The sequence below is a fragment of the Etheostoma cragini genome, chromosome 24 (genome assembly GCF_013103735.1).
Source record: "Etheostoma cragini isolate CJK2018 chromosome 24, CSU_Ecrag_1.0, whole genome shotgun sequence".
Lineage (NCBI taxonomy): Eukaryota > Metazoa > Chordata > Actinopteri > Perciformes > Percidae > Etheostoma > Etheostoma cragini.
The window spans coordinates 836548-846156 of NC_048430.1; the positions used below are offsets into that span (position 1 = coordinate 836548).

The 9609-nt window shown below is 42.0% G+C and overlaps 1 protein-coding gene across 1 annotated transcript; it reads left to right on the forward strand.

The window, feature by feature from the left end:
* Positions 1-4438: 4438 nt before the first annotated feature.
* LOC117939309 (leucine-rich repeat-containing protein 3-like) lies at positions 4439-5801 on the forward strand. Its single transcript, XM_034864546.1, has one exon. The coding sequence runs from the start codon at positions 4464-4466 to the stop codon at positions 5232-5234; it is 771 nt and encodes a 256-aa protein (XP_034720437.1). The 5' UTR covers positions 4439-4463; the 3' UTR covers positions 5235-5801.
* The last annotated feature ends 3808 nt before the right edge of the window (positions 5802-9609 follow it).

A 9609-nucleotide genomic window follows, 5' to 3' on the forward strand; every position in this document is an offset into this window, starting at 1 on the left:
CAGTATTAGGGACCACTAAGGTCTATATAAAAGAGACTTCAGATCCAGTATTAGGGACCACTAAGGTCTATATAAAAGCATTCAAAGAGCACCATGTCATGGGACCTTTAAACTGCTAAAGGGTCAGTAAGATTTCTACAGTAGAGGAGAGAGTTTCGTGCCCATTCAAGCTTCCAGCTGCAAGTCACCTTATCTCCTCTATGCAGAAAATGGACTGGGGAGCCCAAAATAACTCAAATCTACGACATCTATTGGAGCCAGTTATTTATTTACATTCAGCTTCTCAATGACCGGAGAGGTTTACAGACCTGAGAGGTCAGCTTTTATCAGCCACACAGATTCTTTTAAGAGGATAGAGGAATAAAGGGGTGACATAACAGTTCACCAGAGTGGATGTCCACACGAAAATAGAGAGAGTAATTGAGCAGTGGAGAGACCTGTATGATGGGCTTATGGTTTTGTTATTTATATGGGTTTATTTTGTTGTTTGTCCATTTTGTAATTATTGTGTTGTCTGGTCTTGTTGTAGTCTCGGTGGGTGCTAAGCATGATGTACGGGGAGGGAGATGTGTTGTCTATATGTATCATGTTGCAAACTGATGTTAAAAATGAATAAAAAGTGGTACAAATAAAGTCTTTTCCATCCTTTGCTATGTCCACAAAGCCAGATGCTCTAATCCATGTAACCCAGAATGCCCCTAAGCTCGAGTCGATCCAACTTTGTTCCCCTCTGTCAATTTACCTTAAATACCGATTCATTAAAAGCTTTGTCCGACTGGGCTCGTCCCAAAACGTAAAGGCATCCTCTGCCCCTGTGCAGACTTGGCATCAAAGTTGGAGTGGGTCCATGTCTCACTCAGCACTGCTGTGAGCTACAGACAACCTTCTCTATAATGCAAGAGGACTCATGTTGAAGCATTAAGGGAGACAACGTGTAAATGTCTGAAGTGTGACGATATCCTCGGCTTTTTCCTTTTGCACTCGGAGTTTGGACGCGGGGGTCACAGTGCTTAAAACACGCTGCGTACTCCCTCGTGAGTGAAAGCAAAGTGCAACGTCAGAGAGCCTCTGCAAATGTACTGAGAGTGGCTCTCAAGAGGTCAAAATAAACCGGAAGGTACAGGGTGACTTCACAATGTCAGCTGTAACAAATCAGGCAGGGAGTGCAGATGGGACACGATGATGTCGGGACCATGGCTCTGCTCAGAGGAAACAGACTGCTGATGATGAATATGTCACAACTGACCAACTGCTCCATATCATATTGTGATCCTGGGAAGGGTTACCAGGCAGGGAGTCTGCCAGGATACCAACAAGATGAGGAAGAGTTTTAACAAATGGCTTGGCGAGTTTTACTTCACATCCGAGTAGTAAAGCTTTCATCCAGGAGCAACAACAACATTTATAAGCCTTGAGATTTTGGAAACTGCAAAGAATACACGCTATAATGCCTCAGTAGTTAATATAATCAATGTTTCTGCGTTTCAGCTAAACTGACAGAGCTAAACTCTGCACATGGTCGCCAGTTAATTAATGCAGATGCCAGACAATGGGAGCACCATCCAGAGGTGTGTTGTTGTTGTGGGTGTGCAGGTATCTGTATTGAAGTCCTCCTTCAGGGCAGGACAATTGTAATCAATATTTATGAAGAATGAGGGCGTGAGACGGGGGGGCAGGCAATCACTCACAGGCACAACATGAGGAGGTGGAGGGGGCAGTCACCAAAATGCAGTTCAGGAACCTACAGGGACTACAGGTGGACATTAGAAATTGTTGATATAACCTGGCTGTAGACATCTGTACATTGTCCCTGTTTCAAATGAACACATTTCTATCCTATAGGGGGCTTATATCATGTTAGTGACTGTACCCTAATCATCGTACGTTATCTAAATCCATTTACTTGTCTAGTGCTCATTGGTGAGTTTGTTTGCCCTGGTTAACTTTATTTTAGTGTGCATCAGAACAGACAGGACTGGGAGTAGAAATTGAATTAAGTGCGTAAAGCAGAGCAGGCAGGAGACATGAAGAAGAGTTTTAGGTTGCATTTCAAAGTGAAAGTGAGCATTACATTTAGATTTGCTACATCAGCGGTTGCAGTGAGGTGATAGAAGATTGTACAACAGGGAAGCGACAACATATCATTTATAGTCAGTCTAATGTTTTAAAGAAATCAGCCAATCATTTAGTCTAGTAATCATCAGAAATGATGTTGAATGTCCGTCAGAAGTTATTAAAGTTCTCCCATAAGTTGTCCAATTTATCCTGTTCAGCAAAAAGGTTTAAAAACAGACTAATTCCTCAGCATGCCTTTACAGCTGGGCAAAACAATATGCTGATTACTGTCTTGGACAACAGTTTTAAATGATTTACTCATGCTTGTTCCTGGTGGAGAGTTGCATGACTTAGCTTAGCATACAGACTATAAACAGGGAAACGGCTAATTTAGCCCAGCAGCCCCTCTAAAGCTCACTAATCACATGCTACAACATGGCATCTCTGGGCAGTTTAATCCGGGCTAATCTGCTGCAGAAGCATAGCCTACTGCATGATAATAATAATACAAGGTATTAACTGTGTAACTAAATACATCTACTCAAGTACCTCTAAACATTTTTTACACCACTACATTTCAGACATTTCAGAGGCAAATATAGTAGCCTACTTTACTCCACTATGTGGTAACTTTACTTACTTATTAGTTTAAATAAGTAATAAAAATATAAATCACCAAGGATACATGTGTTGAAGGATAATCCCGTGATAAAATAAACATTACTCTGAAATGAGCCACTCAGCATAAGGACTACTTTTACTTCTGGTACTTTAGGTATATTTGGATGCTAATACTTTTAATATTTTTTTTTTTTGTAAAGTACACTGTGGTATTACTAACTACTTTCACGTGACTTTTCCACCACTGGGGCAAGTTAAATAGGATGATAGAGTCATCGGACATTCAACTGCTACTGCTGCGCCTGTGCGCACATCCGCACACACACCGACACACACACACACACACACACACACAGCTGCTGGAGCTGCCCTGCCAGCAGGATGGAACCTGCGACCAAACACCTGGACCTATGCGCACTGGGATTATTGCCGTTCACTGCACGTGCGTTATTCGCAGAGGGGTGACTTGTGGTCGTCTCCGGTGTATTTCTTTATTTCTCCTGGCTGTCTCGAAGAGAAGAATCCGCTGCCCTGGCCGGTGATGTGAGCCGGACAGAGCTGTCAGGTACGATCTCAACTCACTTTAACACTCTTCTTTATTGCAGCGGTGGAGGTGTGCAGTGGGACATTTTAAGTAAAGGATAGAATTAATGCGCGAGTAATATCAATATTTAAAACCCAAATGTATGTGTTTCTAGCTGTGGTTCTTCATTTAAAGATTAGTTTGTCACCACTAGCTGGATTCATAATTTATATAATTATTAATTACCACTGCGAAACAATATTCTTAAGTGAACTTTAGGAAACTCTTCAGTGCTTTAGAGCTGCAACTTTTTTTTTATAATCCATTAATCTGCTGAATATCTTTTGGATTAAAAATCAGTTCATTACACTTGGGTTTTCCCAGAGCTCAGAGACATCTTTAAATGTCCAAAAACAATATCGATGTGTTATCATAGTAGACTAACAGCACTAGCAAATCGAAGCAGAATTAATTTTATGTATAATCTATCAAACTTGACTAATTCTTTCCCATCTGTTCTGCTTTTATTAAGTTAGCAATTGCAATGTGCTTTCCTCCAACCCTCCATCTCTTGGACCTTCAACAGTGTTTCTGGGACATGTAAACAGGGACAAGTTCACGAGACATGTACCTTCTTATTCTAGTACTTCTAGAAATTAGAAACTATTTTTGATCTTGTCACATTCATGAAATGATCAAAAAGCTGCCAGCTTCTTCTCTGCTGTATTGTAATCTTCAAATGTGTCATTTTATTTTGCATGCTGACCTTCACTGCTCTCACATGCCTCCCATCTCAGAGTACAGAGAGATCCTTTAATCAAACCGATTCATAGTTTATCTGCTGAATAGTGATGAGCCATCACCTTGTTTATTGGCATTTTCTTAAAAGAGGAATCCGGAGCTAAGAGACCCAATTACAGTAATATGCTATTATTATGATAATGGTGAACTTTACTTACGCCTGCAAGGAGGAAGGCATCTGAAAAGGGGAGATGATGTGGAAAGTTCACTGAAAATATGCTGTAAGAGCACATCGCCAGAAAATAAACTGATCAAAAGCCTGCTGGAAGTTCATCTTCAGAAAGTTTCACAGGTCTTGCCGGTTTTTTTTAGACTTTAAGCAAAAAATACAAAACAAATTCCTGAATTTGAACTTTCAGTAGGGACTTCTTCTGTCTCACGTTTTGTCTCTCCATCTTCCTATCACAGGTCTCCTCCAATCACAAGACGGTAAACTAACCGGCGGGCTGGTTTCTGTCGGCTAATGGAGGCCTCTCACCGATGCAGGCCCTCTATAAAGCCTTCCTGGGTTTCCCTGTGTCTTCTGTCCGTGGTTATGAGTGCGTGTGCTTGTCCTAACGTCTGTCACTGCACGGACAGGAACGGTGTGGTGGTGCAGTGCACCTCGAGCAACCTGGAGGACATCCCATCCAACTTGCCCACGGACACTGTTGTTCTCTTGCTTTCGTCCAATCAGATCAAACACATCCCAAAGGAGACTTTCACAGACCTCTCCCGCCTCAGGGAACTGGACTTATCTCACAACGCCATTGACAGCGTGGAGGTCGGCGCCTTCCAAGGGATCTCCGAGAGCCTGCGGACCTTGGATCTGTCCAACAACCACCTCAGCAGCCTGCCCAGAGACACCTTGGCCAAGCTGCACGCCCGCGTCCGACTGTCCCACAACCCCTGGCACTGTGACTGCTCTCTGCAGGAGGTGCTGCGGGAGCTGAGGCTCGACCCCGAGACGGTGAACGAGGTCAGCTGCTTCACCGCCGTGCAGGAGGAGTACGTGGGACAACCGGTCATCAAAGTCCTGGACTCGGGGATCAACTTTTGCAATTTCCACCACAAGACGACAGACGTGGCCATGTTTGTGGCCATGTTCTGCTGGTTCTCCATGGTGACGGCTTACATCATTTACTACATCAAACACAACCAGGAGGACGCCAGGAGGCACATGGAGTACCTCAAGTCCCTGCCCAGCACTTCCCACATTAGCAAGGACTACGACACAGCCAGCAGTGGCTTCTAGTCTCCACAAAGATGCACCCGTGAATCTGCCAAGGACTATGTTTAGGGCACATATAGGAAACAATGATAGGTGCTGGATGATACACACTGCACAAGATCTCGAGTCTTTAAAAGCTACAAAATAAAACTAACCTCAGACGTGGGACGAGCAGGCAGCAGGAACAGTCTTGATTTCTTTTCCTTGTATGATAACAAAAAGGTGGATAATTACAGGTGTCACTCAGTCTCATGTATAATGCATAAAGCCTCTCTAAAAGGTAAACTTGGCCAAAACCCCCTAACCGTTTTGCATATTTTGTGCTTTGCAGTGAATGTGGTGGACCTGAGAACCACTGTCAGAGTTCAGGGAAATGACTTTAAAACGATTCTCCCCACAGGTTCACAGCAGAAAACTCGTAGAATCATTTTAAATTGTTTTTGTGAGAGTGTAGGAAAAGCTAACATTTTGATGCATTACGTGTTAAACTCCCTTTCAAGACAAGTGTATGCTTTTATCTTAATGTAAAACAGTTTTGTTTATTTAATAATCCATGAAGGATCTAAGCCAGTACTGCAGGTTTGGTGGCCCTTCTACTCCTTCTGTTTTAGTTGAAACTGCAACCAGAGATTAAATGTTCTGCTTGCTGCAATTTACTCCGATTTGTGTCATAGAAAACTCAGCTGCAGGGTTTTGGTAACTACACCTACTTAACTTTTCTCAAGTTCAAGGCAACAGAAGTAGTTTTGTAAAATTCCTACATGCAGTTTTAGGATTGTTGAAGATGACACAACTGCCAAATTCAAGTTCTGCATTTACTTTCTTCATTGGACAATAAAATAAAACTTTAAGGCTTTAAATCAGAATCCTGCTCCTTCTTCCCTCCGGATAAATAGAAATGGCCTGCATCCAAGAAACGAAGAGTCTGTGTTTGTGTGACGGAGAACAGAGCTTTGAATCCTGCATTATATTCAGTGTTTTAGGGTCATTGTAGTCACACCACTTTAAAACCTCTCACACAATGTCTATCAACTCATATGCAGACATAACACATTCCTCACAATGAAATCCTGTTATTTATCCATTGCTAAAAAAATTACCCGATGCTCCAAATAAGGAACTCATATATCTTCATCTGCATAGATCTGCATCAGGCAGACTATTAATACGCGTCCTGCAACCCAGAAATAGTGTCATCCCACTAACAGTTTAAATCAATTAATCTAATGAGCCTTTGAGGAAGCACATTATCCATTTATAACAGGGATATCCAGTGTTTATTTATCTATATATTTTAATTTATAAAAGGAAGCCAAATTAGATATTGTGACCTGAAGGCCGACTGCGCCTACTGTCAATACCTTTGACCACAAAAAGTCACATAGAAATGAATTACATGTGCTTGTTTTTAGCCTGGTGCTGATGCTGGCTGCACAACTCTCACTGTAGCACAATGACCTGCAACTGATGCTGGACAACATCTGGAGTAGGGACAGCATAATTAATATTTATATCATATTTTGATAGCAGCATGATCTCAAAAGCGCCTAATGAACTCTCGTCCCGTTCAAAACGGCTCCTGACCTCACGTGACACAGATATGAGGGACTTTGTTGGATAAATTGAGGCCTTTCTTCTAGCTTCTATCTTTCAGCCCACACGTGGCACCAAATATATTTAGTTTATTATCTTTTGCTGGCCTTGTTGTCTCTAAAGCTCGACCTATCTGGTCACAATAATAATTACAGTCCACATTACTTTGTCTTACAATTCCCAATGTGGTATACATACTAATGAATTGAATATTATTTATTAGCCAGGTACAGCTGAGGTCACTGTCTCTAAATTTACGTTCAGAGAACCAAGAGGCACTTCATTAGCGGTGCATAAGCACAGAGAGAAATGGCTTGCATCTAAATATCAGCTTCAGTCCAAGTTAACTAAGGTTAGGCTGTGGTAGCTCCCACAGTGGGACAATACCACCCAGTGGCTGTGGTAGACTTATCTTAACCTTTAGCTCCACTAAATTATATGAAGCTATATGAAGTCACTAAACTGTCTATTCATGTCTTTTATCGGTTTTTAATGCTAATGATTTTTAACTGTTTGTACTTGTGTTTTATCTGTTTAACTGATTTTGTGTAAAGCACTTTGAATTGCCCTGTTGCTGAAATGTGCTCTACAGATAAAGCTGCCTTGCCTTGTCACAATCCCAAATCTAACAGAAAGGTCAGCAGTGCTCCATCTAAGCTTTCTTTGGTTAGCCTATAAAGGAAGTCCCGGTCCGTGGATTCTCTCAAACCTTTCTGTGCTTTAAAATGCAAAAACACAAACTCATAGGTTTGGCTATTTGCTTTCCATTTTAATTTCATGCAATATATGCAGTAGGGGGGTCCCTGCCCCGTCTCTCTTTCACTTAAGGGATCCTTGGCTTAAAAACCGTTGAAGACCCCCGGGCTGACTGATACAGCAGCACAGCTGCCATGTTTCACCAGGGAAGAATTTAATTGTATCCTCTCTCAGCAGGGGGAATAAGGGGATGTTCTGGTAAATTAATCCATGCAAATTAATGTCATTAGTCTAAGGGACATGTTAGTATAAAGACTACACATACAGTATGAAAGTAGGCTCCCTTTCTTCACTCTATGTGTTACATTTGCACAACCAAACCATGTAAATTAAACCAAAGAACATTAGCATGTAGCATTAAAGGAGCTCCTCTGGTGTTGACATCAGTTATAAACAGTGCACATAAGTAGTCAAAATTAAACTCACCATTTGCAGTAGCTTTGAAGCTGCAGTCAGTTTCCATTCCCTTGCTAAGCTAACAGGCTGTGAGGGCGTGATGCTCAATGCTAAGCTAACGCGCACAGATCATTTTTGTGTCAGTCCTGTCATCTTTGGGTGGTTACAGTGACTTCCTGTACGACGTTTCTAAGCCTGACGGAGTGTTTCCCGGGGGAGGCCTCGATGCTATGCTAGCAGCCGTCCAGCAGTGATTCTGTAGCAGCTCTGCTCTGCACACCTGATGCAATTAAGGAACATGGGTCTCCCCTAATTGGACCAGGTGTGTAAACACACTATATTTGTGTTTTGCATTGTGCATCTTCTTACAATGATTTAAGTTGGGGTTATCATTCTCCCACAACTTTTTTTTTTTTTTTTTAACATATCACACTCTTGTCACACACAGAGCCATTCATTTCAGCTGGAATTGTTTCTGAAAACAATGAGCTGAACACATAGAGACGCTGTTGACACACGAGTGGAGAAACCAAACCATGCCATGACTACAAACTCCTGCCGTTAGGATCTTCATGGAGTACGTTTTGCCTCATGATAGCCGAATGTTCTCAAAAACTGCACAGCGGGATGATGAGACTTAGGATGCATCCTCGAAGATCAATGTGTCGCCCGTCATCACATTTCTTCTCATATCTTTTTCATTAAGGACGCATTCTCGCAGCACATTTCAGTGTTTCTACCATGTGAAAAAGGCCATTAAGAAGCAGAAAAACACATAAACAATGACATTAACAAAACGTTGAGAGATTCCTGGTGAGGGGGTCTTTCAGGTCTTTTAGGACGCAGTTTAACAAGGAAGATGCAGTGTTTGGGTTTAGGGAGGATCATTGTGCTGCACAGGCGTTGGTGGATGAACACACTGAGAGAGGGCTGCTCAGTTCAAGATGAATTCTCAGTGATATGGAAGCATTTGAAGTGTGTTTGGGTCCGCGAGAGAAGAAAGAGATGAGGCAGAGTCAGATAAGAAAAATCAATGAATGAATTTTGCACTCTGCTGCCTCTTTTGAGCTGCAGTTTTTCTTAAATGTGTAACTGTAAATGTGTATGTGTGACTTTTACAAGAGCAAGAAAGCAAAAATAAGATGCACCACAGCCCAAAGTATGTGGACATATAGTCCACTAGTCCATCTATCTGTTTTTATGACTGTGGATTTCCATGTGTGGTCAGACATGGCTCATAGCCCCAATGGGGGAGTCACTGACCGCCTGAGCCAGGGATTGTTGGGGTGAATCCTGCAGACCTTCCTGTGCTGGAGTGGGTGCTTATCCATGATAATAATCCTCTTTATGTATTTGGTTCAATCCTCCTCCAGTTTGACTTCTTCTGAAACACTTAAAGTTGTTAAACTGAGGCATCACTGGATTTATATATGGATGTGTAAAGCTATTATATTTTCAAAACTGACAACTGGATTGCTCATAAATATTGGTCCATCAGAACAATAAACTCAAGTCTATGTCCTTGTTTTTGGCTGGATTTCTGTCACCTTCCTCTTTCTTTGTGTTGGTGTTCCATCCTCCAGTGGATTCATGAGGACTATGGTTACCTGGTCCTCAGATCTCTGCAGGGTAAATCCAGACAGCTAGCTAGACT

What these genes read in the sequence shown, in the direction of transcription:
- LOC117939309 (XM_034864546.1), top strand. Translation starts at nt 4,464, where the DNA reads ATGGAGGCCTCTCACCGATGCAGGCCCTCTATAAAGCCTTCCTGGGTT.